At 46.7% G+C, this 17,267-nt stretch overlaps 1 protein-coding gene across 6 annotated transcripts in view; it reads left to right on the top strand.

Annotated features, from left to right (window-relative positions):
• CHCHD3 (coiled-coil-helix-coiled-coil-helix domain containing 3) overlaps positions 1 to 17,267 on the top strand; it is a 538,892-nt gene that overhangs the window by 296,542 nt on the left and 225,083 nt on the right. For 3 of the 6 annotated variants that reach the window (XR_013829655.1, XM_079931113.1, XM_079931114.1), the window contains exons 8-10: positions 10,280 to 10,480; positions 11,034 to 11,211; positions 13,509 to 13,582. Coding sequence is in view for 5 of the 6 variants with exons in the window: in XM_079931113.1 (XP_079787239.1) it covers positions 10,280 to 10,480; positions 11,034 to 11,211; positions 13,509 to 13,582 (453 nt within the window). In the remaining variant the exon portion in view is untranslated. Of the gene's footprint in view, positions 1 to 10,279; positions 10,481 to 11,014; positions 11,212 to 13,508; positions 14,752 to 17,267 lie in introns of those variants that run through there. The other 3 variants (XM_079931112.1, XM_079931116.1, XM_079931115.1) reach the window with 3 other exon arrangements.

The raw sequence follows: 17,267 nt of genomic DNA, 5'->3' as shown, positions 1-17,267 counted from the left end.
GGTGCCCCGCAGCATGTGGGATCTTCCTGGATCAGGGCTCAAACCTGTGTCCCCTGCATTGGCAGGTGGATTCTTAACCACTGCGCCACCAGGGAAGCCCTTAATTTATGATAATTCATTGAGCTGTACATCTGTTTTGTGTTCTTCACTGTGTATCTTATACTTCACAATAAAAAGGATTTAAGATGAACTTAAACAGGTTCAAGCTTATCCCTGTGATAAAGTCATTTCCTCTCCCTTGATAATTACTAGTAACTGACATTTGTTGAGGGGTATTCTGAGCCAGGAGCTGTATTAAGTATTTTATATACATTATCTCTGATTGCAATAATCCTATAAGTTAGCTACTTTTATTATCCCCATTTTACAGATAAGGAAACTGAGGCTTGGATGGGTGAGGTAACTTGCCAAGGGTCACACGGCTACTAAATGGCAGCCCACCCCTGTCCTGCCCGGAAGCCTGGCTCTTAACTGCTGCGTGTTCTCTCCACACATGCATCATCCTGCTGCTACATCTTTAGGGCAACCTCCAAATCCCGCACGGCATCTGTCCCAGTGCCATTGTACAGTATAAGCTTTCAATAAACGTTGAGTGAATAATGAATAAAAGCCCCATTCTTTTCATCCACTTCCTTTCATGTACTGGGTGCGGTAGCACAAGGTTTTCTTGCCTGGGCGAAGTTCCTGAGGTTTCAGGCAGAGGAAAAATAACAGGAAAGCCTCCTGCTTGTGGCTGATGCTAGTTTTGCTCACCGGGGTCTGTCAGACAAATTCCCTACTTCCTTTTTTACTTTCCCTGAGCTCCAAGACATCTGTCTCACTACATCGTGTTCCTCCACGGCCTGCCACTCAGGAGGCGGAGATGGAGACGCAGCCGGGCTGTGTGCCCACCCGCTGCTTCCGCCTCCGGAGGGGGTTCCAGGTGCAGCCCTTCCACAGGCCCCAGGTGGGCCAGGAGGGTGCAGGGCGCAGAGCCCAGCCATTCTAAATAAAACTCCCAGTCCCACGTCGCTGCTGGTTTCCCAAGGTCTTCTGAAGCAAAAAAGACTTGGGAAGGAAAGTAACTGTTGATCTGGAACTTTCAGGCCCTGTTCAGTGGCGGTTTGTCACTGGCTTTGAAGCTGGAGCTGCTCGCTAATGCAGTTGTGTACAAAGAAGCTGTGTGGGGCTCCAGGAAATATCACCAGCTCAGCCTTTGCCACCTGCCTTCCCTGTGTGCTCTTTTCCTGGTTTTAGAAGATTAAAAATCAACAACAACAACAAAAGAGGAAATCAAAATTTGAGAACTCTACACATATTTTCCTGGATGATTTTGACCACGATATCAAGCTGTCCAAAACAGCTAATTATTTACAATTTCCCCACCCACCCCTCACCTCTCCCAAACTGGCTCCTCCTCTTGGCTTTTGACACCTACCCACATACCCACCTTGTGCTCCCATCACCAGGAACTGAAGTCTAGGGGTCCCTGGACTCCTTCCTCACCCACCTTTGCCCACCCACACCCACCCATGAGTACCGTCCATTTGGACCTGACAGTCTTTTAGAGCCAGGAGAACTTGGGCCAATCCTTTGTTTTATAGACAACTTGAAGCCACATAAATAATGTCCTTAGAGTGAGGATTACTAGGCACTAAAAAGGTTACATGTGGTCTATAATGTCCATCAGGAGAATCTCTATAAATCTGTAGAGGGTGATGTAAGAGGGTCAAAGTCTCTTCCAGGTCTTTTTCCCATAATTTCTCCCTCTAGCTTGTAATAAATGATGTTTGCTGTGACCTACCTAAGCATGAATACCCTTCTTCACTGATAGAACCTTTAGTTTGTGCAAGTATCAGCCTTTCAGGGGAAACTAGCCTTTCCTACCCAGCCCCAGGGATGAATCTTGATTAACTTAAGGCAATCACTTTCCTTGACAGTGATTGGTTTAGGAATGGACATGTGACATAATTCTTGCCAATGGAGTGTGAGGGAAGTTTCCTGGGTGCTTCTGGGAAACTTAAAAAGCAACACTAGTGAGGCTGGGTCATATTTCCCCTGATGGCCTTTGATGGTGTTTTGTGAGTATATGAGGCCTGGAGTTTTGGTGCCTACATTATGGTCACGGAGTGACGGGCCTGAGGGCAGAAACCAAGACATGGGGGTAGCAGAGGCAAAACATGAGTAGAGCAGGCATCAGCTGAACTGCTCTATCATTGGACTTCCTGTTACAAGAGGTGGTATATTTATGCATTTCACTTATGTGGTTGAATTGGGTTTGCTGTTACTTGAAGCTGAGAACCTCCTAACTGATCCCTCTACGTTTGATAAAGATGCAGTCTTCTCTTCCACTCCCTGTTCTGCTTCCATCATTAAGGCACCAATTTCAGGCTAGCTTTCTTCTTAGGAGGGGTTGGGATTTTAATGAAATCCTTATAATCTGTCACCTGAGTCTCCTCACCAAATGCTTGGTGAAGGTTAGACTTTGAATCTCTGGTCATGGAATAGAACAGTGTTAAATGAAGTCCCCAGTCAGGTCCATCAAAATCAAATGGAAAGTAGCCAAAGTCTCTTAATTGACCTTTCTCCAAAGAAAATATACAAATGGCCAATAAACGAATGAAAAGACGGCATCGCTAATTGTTAGGGAAACACCAGTCAAAACCATAGTGAGATATCACTTCATACCCACTAGGAAGGCTGTGATCAAAAAGAATGATATAAACAAGTATTGGTGAGGATGTGAAGTAATTAGAATTCTCATACACTGCTGGTCAGAGTGAAATGGTGCAGCTGCTTCGGAAGAGTCTGGAAGTTCCTCAAATGGTTAAACATAGAATTGCTATATGACCCAGCAACTCCACCCCTAGGAATATACCCAAGAGAAATGAAAACATAGGCCCCCCTATAAACACTTGTACATGAATGTGCATAGCAACAGTATTCATAATAGCCAAAAAGGAGGAACAACCCAAGTGCCCATCAACTGATGAATGAATAAACAACAACAACAGCAAAATGTGGCCTATCCATATAATGGATTATTATTTGATAATAAAAGGAATGAAGTTCTGATGCTTGCTGCCATGTGGATGAGCCTGAAAAATATTAATCAAAGTGAAAGGAGCCAGTCACACAAAAAAGACAAATTGTGTGATTCCATTTATATGAAATGACCAGAACAGGCAAATCCAGAGAGACAGAAAGTGGATTAGAGGTTGTCGGGGGCCAGGTGTTAGGGAAGATGAGGCGTGACTGCTAAAAGGTATGAAGAAAACATTCAAAAATTAGATTGTGGTAATAGTTGTGCAACTCTGAATATACTAACAGCCATCGAACTGTATGCTTTAAATGGGTGAGTTTTATGATATGTGAATTATATCTCAATAAAGATGTTTTAAAAAGAAATCCAGGGCTTCCCTGGTGGCACAGTGGTTAAGAATCCACCTGCCAATGCAGGGGACAAGGGTTCGAGCCCTGGTCCAGGAAGATCCCACATGCCGCGGAGCAACTAAGCCCGCGAGCCACAACTACTGATCCTGCGTGCCTAGAGCCCGTGCTCCACAGTAAGAGAGCCACTACAATGAGAAGCCTGCTCACCGCAATGAAGACCCGACATGGCCATAAATAAATAAATATCTTTAAAAAGGTAAGGGTATAGGCAAAAACAATTTCTCTATAGAATAATAGTAAATCTGATTTATGTGCATCTAAAAACGATCACTTGGGGTGTTTAAATTATAGACTCCCTGGCATCACCTGAGAATTACAGATTGTACCGTCTTCTTGGGATGCATAGCTCCCCAGAGATGCTAAAGTTGGGCAACTAAGAGATCAGTGGAGCATTCTGGCCTCCAGAATAATCGTTCCCAACTAGTGGAAGATGTTTATTTGCATAAAGGATGCTGAGAGTTTCATACATAACCATAACACAGTGCATGATGAATATACAGTTATGGCAGAGTTTTACAGTCAGACATACCTTATCTTGAGTCCTGGCTCTGTTAACCTGAAAGCCGTGTGAACTCTGGAAAGTTACTTAAACCTCTTCAAGTCTGTTTTATAATTTGTAAAATGGGGATAAAAATATAACTTCCATGGGGCTGTTGTAATAACAAGTTTAAAGAATCTGTGGTGCTTCATTACAGTGTCTGGCACCTAGTAAGCTTTTCTCTGAGTGGCATGGAGTTGATCTATTCTGAAGTCCATCCTTATATCAGTTGAAATCTTAGGAAAACACTACATTGGAAGAGCATTAGCTCAAGGGCACTGAGAAATACCTTTATTGAACTGCTAGCCATAGGGTGGAGTCCATAGCACATAAACCCCATGAGAGTAAGGCTCCATTTTTGGCTCCATGCTGTGTTATCAGTGTCTGGAGGGTAGTGGTTCTTACATATTTGTAGAGATCCAGGGCTTTTCAATAATTATTGTGAGTTAATGTTCCCTGAGTCCCTTGCCATAATATGAGCAAGACCGTTTGCCTGATTGCAGACACCTGGTGTCTTAGTCAGCCTGGCTGCTATAACAAAATATCATAGACTGCATGGCTTAAACAACAGTTATTTATTTCTCACAGCTCTGGAGACTGGGAAGTCCAAGACCAAGGCGCTGACTGATTCAGTTCCTAGTGAGAAATCTTACCGGCTGGAAGACAGCTGCTTTCTTGCTGTGTCCTCACAACTGTGTCCCTTCCTTAAAAGCCACTAATCCCATTATAAGGGCCCCACCATCCTGCCCTTATCTAACCTTCCAAAGGTCACATTGGGGGTTAGGGCTTCAACATATGAATTTGGAGGGGACGTAATTCAGTCCATAGCACCTGGCATTTTTCACCCAGCCCCAGCTCACCAGCAAGTATCTGATGCTTTCAACCCCCCCCCCATCAGCTACACCTGCCAGAGATCTTTCTGCTTCTGCCCACTCGTCCTCCTGTGAGTATCCTTGACTCCACACGACTCCCCACAGCTTTGGCCAGCTTTTCTTCATATTATGGGATCTGTTGCTGTTGACCAGCTGCTCAGCTGACCCACATCGTCAGCTATGAAGCCACAGTAGGCAACATTTGTAGAGCCTCGTGTCAGTCCTGACAAATCTTTATGTTCTCAAAACTCCTGTGAATGTCACCCAGGAGAATGCCAGCAGACACAGAAATATCTTTGAAAAAGCAGGTTTTTGCTCCCATCATGGTAGGACCAAGGTCTCTGTTAGAAGAGTCGGCATGCTCTGCTTTGACGGGCTGAGCTAACGGCTCCAAATTGCACAGCCTTTTCCACTGGCACATCCCCATCTCATCTGCTGTAGATTATCGCCATGAGCCAACGTCAACACTTGAATCTCCTAGGGCTCTGCTCCTTCTCTCTGCCAGTGGTGTTTGTTCACAGGCATCGTTTTCTAACATGCCTCGCTGGGTGATCGCTTGCCTGGGTTTCTAACCTCTCCCTCCACAGATTGTTTGCTTTCTCTCCTAGAGTGGTGTTTCCTTCACCTCCCAAATGAGTATCATCTGTGAATTCAAAACACCCCTTGTTTCTGGAGGTGAGGCGAGAGGCCACATGGCCTGGTTGTCTTCTTGGTCCAGAGGCTCCTACCCAGCTAAGACCTTTTTCAACCCATTATGTCTTCATCATGGTCCGAGGGGTTGTCTAACCAACCACTTACATCCTAATCCATTTCTTTATTATTGATACTTTATTTATTTCACTGATGTTATCACAGGGCCTGGCAGAATGTAAATACTCAAGTATTAAGTGAAAAGTAGTTCTATTAACCAACTAGTAGTCAGTATGAAACTATCATTATTGCCAAACTGAGGGATTCCAGTCAAAAGCAAGACTTGACATTTCAGTTGGCCTATTCAGTTTCAAAATGGGGTTACACCAATTTCATTAATTTTATAAAAAACAAAACACAGCTTTGTTGAAATATAATTCACATACCACACAATTCACCCCTCGCAAATGTACATTTCAGTGTCTTTAGTATATTCACAGGGTCATTCAACCATCACCACAATCTAATTTTAGTGCATTTTCAACACCCCAAAAAGAAACCCTATGGCCATTAGCAATCACTCCCTATCCACACTGGCCGCCCCCCAAATCCTCAGCCCCAGGAAACCACTAATCTACTTTCTTTCTCTTTAGGTTTGCTTATTCTGGAAGTTTCATGTAAATGGAATCATCTTTTGTGACTGGCTTCTTTCAGCACTATGCTTTCAAGGTTCACCCATGTTGTAGCATGTGTCAGAACTTCATTCCTTTTTATTATCAAACAACATTCCATTATATGAATGTACCACATTTTATTGATGAAGATCCGGGTGGTTTCCATTTTTTGGCTGTTACAAAAAATACTGCTATGAGCATTGGTGTGTAAGCTTCTGTGCAGACTTTCATTTCCACTTCTCTTCGGTGTATAATTAGGAGTGGAACTGCTAGGTCATAGGGTACCTAAGATTTGGGGGAACTGGCAAACTGCTTCCCAGAGTGGCTGGGCCATTTTACGCTCCCACCAGCAGTACATAAGGGTTCTAATTTTTCCGTATCCTCATCAGTACTTACTGTCTATCTTTTTGAGCACATCCATCCTAGTGAGTGTGAGGTGATACATTTACATTTTCTTGATGACCAACAGGATCTTTTTGTGTGCTTATCAGCCAGTTTTATATCTTCTTTGGAGATATATCTTTTCAGGTCCTTTGTCCATTTAAAAAATTGGCTTGCTTGTCTTTTTGTTGTAAGAGTTCTTCATATATTCTGGAAACAAATCCCTTATGAGATGCGTGGTTTGCCCTTATTTTCTCCCATTCTGTGGATTGTCTTCTCACTTACTCGATGTGTCATTTGTAGCACAAACACTTCCTTAATTTTTAGGAAGTCCAATGCATTTCTAAATCATCATTTTTTTCTTTTGTTGCTTGTGGTTTGGGAGTCAGATCTAAGAAACCATCGCCTAAATCAAGGTCATGAAAATTTACTCCTGTGTTTTCTTCTAAGAGTTTTATAGTTTTAGCTTTTACATTTAGGTCTAGGGTCCATTTTAAGTTAATTTTTGTGTACGGGGTGAGGAAGTCTAATTTCATTCTTTGACAGGTGTAATCTTTTTTTGGAACAGTGGAAAATAACTCAGACCCACTTTCTAGCCTTGTGCTGTAAGGCTGCAACCCATGCCCTGCCCATACCTACCTCCCAGGGCACCTGGGGATGAAGGAAGTGGTGCCTAGGATGCCATTTTGGAAAAGATGAGCATGGAAAGCATGAAGCTTTCCTTGAAGCTAAAGAACCAACAGACCGTGGAACCAGCTTTGGATTTGAACTGGCAGCATCTCTCTTGCAGCTGCCCACTGCTCTCCTGGTTGTTAAATTGGGAGCAGCACGACACTGGGGGACACCTCAGCCTTTGTAAAGTGCCGAATGTTAAGTGTCTTCGTGTTCCTGCCCTTGGCAGAGCCCTGGAGGAAAGAAATAAGGCCCAGTGCTTCCCAAGCCTAGACACCGTTCTGGGTGTTTTACCTGTGTTCACGCCAGTGAGTGAACCTGTGAGCACGGCTTTACGAGCCCTTGGCTGTGGGCATCAATGCCAGCCCTGTTCTGCTGGCTCCTCCCTGAAAGGGCAGAGGGTAGGGACAGCAGGGGAGGAATGGGGAGCCAGGGGGAGCAGGAACAGGGAAGAGAGTCCATCAGAGGGAGAAGGTGGCATGTGGGGTAAAGGAGCATCTTAGGGCAAAGTGGAGGTGGAAGAAAAGATACAGGGGAGCGCTGCACCTGCCCTGCTCCTCCCCCACGCAGCATCAGCAGGTTGCCCACGCACACCTGGGCTCAAGGAGGCACCTTCTCTGCCAGGGCTGCCCAAAGGCTGTGTGTGTGCGTGCGTTGGGGGGGACGTCTTGATGTCGTCCTCATGTTGTCTCTGGTCCCCCCCTTCCTCCTGGTGCCCCTATGTCTCTGCTGCTCTGAGCTGCTCCTGCCCAGGGTGGGCCTCGTGCTGTGCACAGCTACCCTGCTGTGCTCCAGTCCTCCAGCAAGGCCCCCCAGAGTCACTGAAGAGCTAATCAGACCATCTGAACTTCAGCTCTGGGTTACCCACACCAGATGATTTATTTGCATTTTGGTTTATCAGGCTTCAAAATGCTTTAACACTGAAGGAGCCAGTGTCAGGGCCCAGTCCGTTACTGGCTCGGGGAGAGAGAAGGGAAGGACATGGCAGGGAAGGGGTTTATCTTCCTTGTTGCTCCAACCCACAGTGGCCTTTCTGTCTCAGCACGTCACTTGTGACCCCCAGATGGGCCCCGCCGCAGAGCAGGGAACCTTCCCCATGTGCCCCAGACCTCACTCTCCGCCTTCATCATGGATCTGCCCCAACCTCGAGTTGACAGGCGGCACAAGAAATAGAAAGAGCCCTGAGTGAGGGGCCAGGACGTGAGGGCCACAGCCCTGCTGACGTGCGAACCACCTGAGTGCCCTGGGAGGTGACTTCCCTCCCCTTCTTTGCCTGCACTGGGCTCCACGCTGGGCTTCTCACCCCTCAGGGGATGTCTGTGTCTTTCTTCCTCCCTTTGCGGGGCGTGAGGGGCTGCCCTCCCAGGCAGACAGGCCCTTGGATATCTCTCAGGGGAGACAGATGCTGGGCCTGCCATTCACTAGCTCTGTGAATTCAGCCAAGCTGTTTAGCCCATGTTGCCTGTTTCCCCATCTATGATGGGGATGTAGAACTTCCCTCATAGGGTTGTTGTGAGGATGAATGAATCAATCACAGAGCTCTTTAAACAGTGCCTGGCACAGGGCAAGGGTTGAGCCTGGGCTCCCATCACCACTACCAGGCTCCTGTGTGTTTCCGGCTAGTCCGACACACCTCTTTCCCCATCTACCATGGAAGGGCCACAGAGTCGAATCCTGCGGCTGCCCTGCTCCCCGCTTCCCTCTTTGTGAACTAGGTCCTGCTCTTCGTTCTGCTTCCCCTGGGTTCTCTGGTCTTTGCCCTTCTTCTGGGTCTCTAGTCTGCCCAGGGACACACAGAGGTCAGACCTGGGGTCTCAGCGCTGCTCTATCCAGAAATCTGCATTTCTAAGACCTACATTCCCATGCCTACACAGTCACTCTCGGTTTTAAAAAACCTCCTATTGAGTTCTGTCTGGTCCTGGTGGACCACACGTTGACCTTTCCCCCTCTGTTCCCTGGGTGCTCCAGCGTCCACCCTTTTTCCTAAATCTTTAGCTGTTGGATGGCAGATTATTTTAAATTATTTGTTTTGAATTGCTTTATAAATGATTCTTATCTGTAAACTCAGAAAGTACAGAAACTATGAGAGAAAATAAAAACAAAAAGCAATCGATGTTTGGTTTACTAATCCTGTAAGTGAAAATACACTTACACGTAAACAATGACATGAGTTAATACTTTAAAGAGACTTAGCTGAAGTATTTTTAGTGACAAGTTTTAAGAGAGGATTTAAACGTGCTTATTTGACAATGACTGTACATTTAATTCCTTTCAATTCAGTAATCCTTTATGTCTGGCATATTGTTCTCTCCCCTGTTCTCTTAGCCACTGACATTTCTACACCCTGCATCACCTTCTCTCTAGACCAAGATGCTGCTATTAGTTGTGCTGTCAAATGAAAACGTTTTTCACTGACTGAAAAATTAGTTGTGTTGTCAAATGCTGAATTAAATGCATGCCAGCTTCTTTATTGCAGGACTTTTCAGAGCCTTTAAGTGCTAACATAATTTCCTAGGAAGGAAAGACTGTATGTAGCATTCCCCAAACTTGACTTGTAGAACAGCCCCACACTTAAAATAAAAAGGATGTTTTAACATCTTGCTAGGAGTTCGGGTTCCCTGGAACCCCATTTTGGAAGCACCTCGTTACATCAAGCCATCCAGGTTTTCACCTGGCTTACTTCACACCCTGAAGCCAATAGCACAGATTCCAAGGCATGGACTGAGTTGAGAAGTAGCTTGTAGCTAACCCTGATTTCTGTGTGAAGCAAACCTAGGATGAAATAGAACACTGGACATGGGATAGAACACAGGGCTTCATGTCTTGGTGTTGCCACTCAAAAACCATGTAAATTTGGTTAATCACAGCTGAGGTTGTTTGCTTGCCTGCAAACCGGGGATAAGATCTGCCTCTCAGGGTTGTTGTAAGTAATAAATGACATTGTTTCTGAAAGAGCTTAGTTAAATGTAAATGCTGTAGACAAGTAATTTTAAGGTGTTTATTAGTATAGGAACCAACCCAAAAATTGTAACCTTATTAATACTGTGTTTTATCAACTTGGCTCATGCCTGGTGCTCCAGAACCCACAGGCCTCTCTTACCTGGCAGACAGCATCCTCGCTCTACAAGACCTCCTGGAGAGACACACAGAAGCACCTGCCTGCTCTGCCCAGCCCCTCCCCAGCCCACCGTGGGGATCCACTCCTTTTGTGTTGCAAGTCCTACTGCACAAGGATGCCCAACTCCTGGGTCCTGAGAACTAAGCTCCGCCTGTCCTGGAGGGTAAGAAGCTGTCAGGCACCAGGAAGCCATTGCTTCCCTCCCCACTGCCACTCCATCAACAGGTCCTCACTGAGCTGAGGCCCCAAAGGAAAAGAGCACAATAGCAAACACCCAGAGCTAGAAATTGGAGGCGCACCACCTGCCAAGGGTCCTCTCTCCATGCGGTGGGACCCGGCATGAGCCACCAACTTCGGAGGGTCTCTTTCTTCTTCTGGTAAAATATCTGGCAGGCCGACCTTGTGAGAGTTTTGCAGATAAGAAAGAAAAAGGATGTCAAGCCCCTAGCCCCCAGGGAGCTTGCATATTAGTGTGGGAGAAAAGACAGACACTCTAAATGAGAGCAAGTGACTTTCTTATGATGAAGTAGCTGCCATGAGGCAGAAGGAGCCACGCACACACAGCTGTGGGCTGCTTCAAGTGACCATGGCCGAAGAACTCAACTGGTCATGGTGTGATGGTGTCTCAGCTGGGGCGGCCATAACAAAATACCACAGACCAGGGGTGCTTAAACTACAGACATTTATTTTCTCACAGTTTCTGCACTTTCTCACAGTGGAGGCTGGAAATCAGAGATCAGGTGCCAGCATGGACGAGTTCTGGTGAGGACTCCCTTCCTGGCTTGCAGATGGCCACCTTCTCACTGTGTCCTCACATGGCCTTTCCTGGGTGCATGCATGTGTGGAGAGAGAGCTCGCTGGTATCTCTTCTTCCAAGGCCACCAGTCCTATCAGGTTAGAACCCTACCCTTATGACCTCATTTACCCTTAATTACCTCCAAATACAATCACCTTTGGGGTCAGGGCTTCAGCTTATGCACTTGGGAAGACAGTTCATTCCAGAGCAAATGGTAATGAGGTCAAGGCTGTGCACTGGGTTCCCAGGGGGGTCAGCTGACTCACCCTGGTTCTAGGCACAGGTCCTACCTGGGTCTGCTCACGGTGTAGGGGGGTGGATGCAATGCAGACCATGTTCACCACTGGAATGGCAAAATGTGAGACCCCCTAAATGGAGTCCATTACCCCTTCCTTTGAAGGATGAGGAAATCACGGCTCCCAAAAATGAAGTGCTAACTACTCTCAAGGTCCCACAGTCCAAATCCTGACTCCCTCAGGGATTCACATTTTAAAAATGTGATTTCTGGAATAATCATGCTCATTTAAGCCACCTTGAACACATCCAGGGCTGTGTATTTCCTGTATCCCAGGCAGATGTTCCCACTTGCTCTTGCTTAATGTCAGACCGTTGTCAATAGATTTTTAGCAGCCCCATGATTAACTCTTGAGGCAGGGAACCCAGAGCCCAAACTACTCTATTTCTACCACTTTCCATTTAGAAACTTCTGGAGCCTCCAAGGAAACCCTAGGGCTCCTGGAACACAAGCAGGAATCACTTATTCTAGTCCAATATCCTTATTTGAGAGACCGTCAGGCCCAGAGGACAGTGGCTTGCCCAGAGTTATACAGGAAGGACAGGAAGTTATCGCCAAGCCTGGAACAGAACCAAGGTCTCCACTCAAAGCCTTGAGCTTCTTTCAGTCCAGAAGACCCAAAGCTCAACCCAGTGTCAGAATCACATGGGTGTTTAAAACATTGAGCTGGCCAAAAAGTGCCTTCGGTTTTAAAGTAAAAATAAAAGACACATTTTTCATTTTCACCAAGAACTTTATTGAACAATGTATCCATCCTTTTATTCCACTACATTCTGCCATTTTTCAGGCAACTTCATAATTCCATCTTCCCCAAACTTTTTATCTTTTTGAGCAAAGAACTGTTCCAGGTGCCTTTTACAGTCTTCCAGGGAATTGAAATTTTTTCCATTAAGAGAATTTTGTAAAGACCGAAATAAATGGAAATCAAACGTGCAATGGCTGGTGAATATGGCGGATGAATCAGAACTTCCCAGCCAAGCTGTACCTGTTTTTGCCTGGTCATCAAAGAAACATGCGGGGGCTTCCCTGGTGGCGCAGTGGTTGAGAGTCCACCTGCCGATGCAGGGGACACGGGTTCGTGCCCCGGTCCGGGAAGATCCCACATGCCGCGGAGCGGCTGGGCCCGTGAGCCATGGCTGCTGAGCATGGTGTAACGTTGATTGTTCTCAATTAACGTCTCGATTTGATCGCTCTCCGCTTCAACTGGTCTACCCGACCACGGAGCATCTTCCAGCAAGGAACCTCCAGCACGAAACTTCGCAAACCACTTTTGACATGTTTGATCAGTCACAGCAGCTTCTCCATACACTGCACGAATCATTTTTTGAGTTTCAGTTGCATTTTTACCTTCCTTGAAATAATAAAGCATAATATGCTGAAAATGTTGCTTTTTTCCTTCCATCTTCAATCTTAAAATGGCTCCCCAAAATTCACTAATTTTGATAAGTCTCTTTTAAAATGGACATTGATATGACAGCTGTCACATACAATCTAACAAAATTGTTTCAGATGAAGTTAAAGACAAGTAAGTATTACTAGAGCCATCTTACGGAGAAAACCGAATGAACCTTTTGGCCAGCCCAGTAGATGTTTTTCCAGGTACTTCTCCAAAGAATTCAGATTGGTAGGTCTCGAGTGGGGCCCTGGCATGGGGATGTTTAGGAAACACCAACTGGCTGATGGGGCTGATTTTACTATAAGCAGGGACATATGTTCAGGGTCGGAAGCAGCTTTATCAAAGGCAGGGATGTGAGGGCCTGAGGCTTTCAGGCCAAGCTGTCATTGACTTTGCAGGTCCCTGTAGCACCAAGAGCTCTATTCTTATCTCTACCAAAGAAATAAATTGTGATTCCCAGAGCTATAGGTTGTGTCTGTTCCTGTAGCATCACTTGTTAGGCTCATCCAGAACGTGCCGAGCGCATGCCTATAGGTGGGGTCTGTTACGTAAACAGTAACAGGTGCAGACAGGCGGTCCTGTTAATGACCACCATCTGGACGAATAGACTTAAAAAAAAAACCCAAAAACGTATGTGATGGAATTTTCCCCTCTTTGTTTTCTTATTTCTGGTGGCTTAAATATTGTGTTTGGTTTAAATACAGACATGATCCGACCACAAATATTATGGGCAGAAAAGCCAACACAGCAGACTCCGTGGAGAGACTGTCGGTTTCAGGTAAGACATAAAAATAGTGCGTGCTGCGTCTGCAGGTGTGCCTGGCTCTTCCTGGCATGTGTCACCTTGCTCCTCCAGAGGACGCCTCTGGGGAGTTGGTTTACTACCATTTTAGAGAGAAGTAATCGGAGGGGAAGAGGTTAGTCAGCTCCAAGTCACAGATAATCGATGACAGAGTAGAGATGAAAGTGTGGATGGCATGTCTCAGCAGCAGCCAGGTCTAGCTTTGGTTCCTGGTCCCTGGAGGTGGGGCAGAGGAAGACTGAGTCCACAGCCCCTGGGACACAAGAACCAGGAATGGAACTCCAGTCAACTGCTTGTTTTTGTTATGATGATGAATAGGACCATCTGAAAGGTAATCATCTGTGTAAAGTACATTTCAATCTTGTGCCAGGTCCTCCTGACCCCTGGATATTAGCTGTTGCTACCTCCATGGGAATAGGGGGGAGACAGTGTTGAACTCAGCTGTCAGGGCGCCCCTGGGGACAGGTGTCTCTGATCAGCTGGCCCCTTCACTATTTGGGAAGATGAGATTTCAATCCTGAAGATCCAGTCTTCACAGATTGTCACGGTTTGCATTTTATTTCTGGGGGCTGTGCACCTGGCCTTTGCCTAGGTCACCCACATGCTCTCCCCACTCTAGAAGCGAGTGGAGGTGGGCCTGACCTAGTCAGGAGGTGAGAACATGGCAGCCCTCTTTCCTATAGCTTGGGAATCAGAATCAGGGCTGGGGCGGCCCAGGGAGGGTGCTGGCAATTCCATTTTGACCTGTTAAGCCCTAGAGGACTCAGAGGTGAAAAAGACAAGGTCCCCTCCCTGTCCCAGAATTCACAGGATAATGCCAGGCAGAGGGACACAAGGGCTGGGTCTGCTCAAGCGGGGTTCTGTGGGAACACAGAGGGAGGAGAGACCCAATTTGCCGCAGAGGGACACAGCTGGGGTAAGGCAGGGGTAAGCTGGCCTCTCCAGGCTTCTAGAATCAGATTCTGCTACATCTGAAACATGGCAAGCCCAGGTTCCTTACAGAATCTCTTTAATGTATTTTATGTCTTCATGATTCTTGGAGGATCATGAGACGGCATAAAGGTATTGTGCTGGTCAGCTGCTTTGAGTCTCTTTGCTTCTGTGAGCAGCATTGGTGCTAGGCCAAGGAAGCCACTTATGAAAGTGAGAACGTCTCTTCTGCCACTGGTCTCTTTTGAGTGAAGGCACTGGGGCCCTTGGTAAAGGGACAATGTTGCTTGCTGATCTTATTGGTTGTAACACCTTAGTTCCAGTTAGCAAAGTGGATTTGCTGCTTCCCTTCCAGGGCCCTGGAGGGTGGGACTTGGGGCAGGTCCTGTTTTCGTGAGTTGTGAGACGGACGGAGGGCACCAGGAAGGTGACCTCACCTGGGTGCCCGTTCCTGAGGTAGAGGGGAAGTTCGCTTGAGGATGCCCGGCAGTGCTTAGGTGGGGCTGCAGGAGCCCACACACCTTGCCAGTAATGCCCAGCGTCCACCCTTGGGGTGTTTGTACCTGCTTGCGTGTGGCCTGTAGGGCAGAACCCGCGCACATGGCTCACCCACCGGCCTCCCTCGCCTCACCTGTCTCAGTTGCCATCAGCTCTGGCTTTTCTCATGTGACTAAAATCCTCCTCCCTGCAGCTGTCTTCTTCTTAGTCTGGATTCTCTCCCTTACACGTGGGAAAAGGGGTGCCTGTGTTGAGCCCCCAAGGTGTTCTGGGGTCTTCACCTGTAAAACTTAAGCGGTTTTACTACTTAATGTCAGTAATGTGTAGATTTTACATATTGGTGGATTACTTCTGACATAACAAATGTGGAAAGCTAGGCAGTTGAAAGAAGAGGCATTTTTAAATGAGTGAGGATGCCATTGTCTGTTGAGCTGGGGTTATAACAGGCAGGAAGGAATGAGTTGGTTAGTTCACTGGGACAGGAAGGATTCTGGGCTAACCCCCGTCTGAGTGTTCCCGTGAAGAAGGCCAAGGGACAAGCCACAGCACCCCCTGGTGGACCTCACAGTGACCTGCCATCCCATTAAATGTCCACAGTAGGGATGGCCAGCATGGAGTCATCCCCAGTCCCTCTCCTGGTCCCCTGAGACAAGAAACATTCCTTTCCAAAGGACAAGTCAGACTTAGGAATGTGGTAGGTGGCTGTAGACTACTCCAGAGTTGAGTGGCACCCCCTGACGCACCATGGGTGCCGGGGAAAGGGGGTGTATAGTGAAGAAAGGAAGCTTGCCCAAAGAAGGGTCTAAACTTTGCCCTCAGCTACTGGGAAGTGACCACGAGGCCCTTAGAATGTCGCACTTGCTAAGAGTGTCTTTCTTTTACCTGGGGACCTTGAGCCTCCCAGGACAATGTGGTTTACGATGAGGGCTTTGGGCCATGTGGTATCTACTCTGCCTCCAGAGGCATCAGCCATGATGGCAGTTAGCCGTGGAGCCCAGTGGAAACTGCACACCAAGGCTCAGGTGGGCATCCCTGGTGGGCAGTGCTCTGTGCGTATGTGACACACCGTTGTTGGGAGCAGTTAACGCTATTCACAGCTCCGTGGAAGCTCTGCATGTGGAACTTTCCTCGACTTGGCGCTATGCACCTTTTCCCTTGGCTGATTTTAATCTGCATTCTTCAGCTGTAATAAACCATAACTGTGAGTATTACGGCTTTCAATGAGCTCTATGAGTTCTTCTAGTAAATTATTGAACCTCAGGGTGGTCTTGGGACACCCGTACCCCCAGACTTTGCCGTTGGTAATTATACAGTAGAGTAGAATCCTTTACTATATGAGTCTTTTTTAACACTGGCTATGTGACTGAGCTAACTGACCACAGACAGACAGGTTGAACATAAACAAAAAAAAAAATCAAGAAAAAAGTGCTAGAGACACAGGCTCTTAGAGGCAGATGTCACAGCAGTGATACTTGGCTATGGGCCCAGCTCACTGTGTGACGGGCTTCAAGTGTGGATACAAACTGAGATAGCTGAGCTCTCACTGAAGTGCTTTCTGGTGCCAGGATGAAGAGAAATCCCAAGTCAGTATCCAAGGTTAAAGTGTAATTGTGGACCCCAGTGACTGTGCTCCATCTTGCCAGAGGGGACCTCTGATTTCTAGGGTTAAATGAGCATAGCATCTGGGTGGGTTAGGGATGGAAAGGTGGGTTGGTAACAGGAGGGAGAGGAAGAAACAGATGAAGAGTCAGAAGATGGAGATTTGGATCCTAACATTGTTATGGGCTGGTCACGACTTTGGGAAGGTCATTGATGTCGCTGGATCTTTGCCCCATTTGGCATCTTGCAGGCAGGCATTCCTATGTTTGGTAGGAAGATGGAGCTAGATTCAGGGAAGGTAATGAAAGAGAATGTACATTTGTGTACTTTCTCTGTCAGGGGCTGGGTTGGGGCTTGACTTACTATATTAATCAGGGATCTTCATAGAAACAGAACCAGTAGTACACACACACACACACACACGTGCATACCATTTATCTATATATATGTATAGCTATAGCTATATCTGTATCTATCTAGAGAGAGAGAGATTTTAAGGAACTGGCTCATATGATTGCAGGGGCTGGCAAGTCTGAAATGTGTAGGGAAGGCCAGCAGGCTGGAAACTCAGGGAAGGGTTGATGCTGCAGTCTTGAGTCTGAATTCCTTAACAGACTAGAAAACGCAGGCACAT

The sequence above is a fragment of the Stenella coeruleoalba genome, assembly GCF_951394435.1.
Source record: "Stenella coeruleoalba genome assembly, chromosome: 9".
Lineage (NCBI taxonomy): Eukaryota > Metazoa > Chordata > Mammalia > Artiodactyla > Delphinidae > Stenella > Stenella coeruleoalba.
Note: the sequence above shows the minus strand (reverse complement) of the source record. Positions and strands in the feature narration are given on the sequence as shown.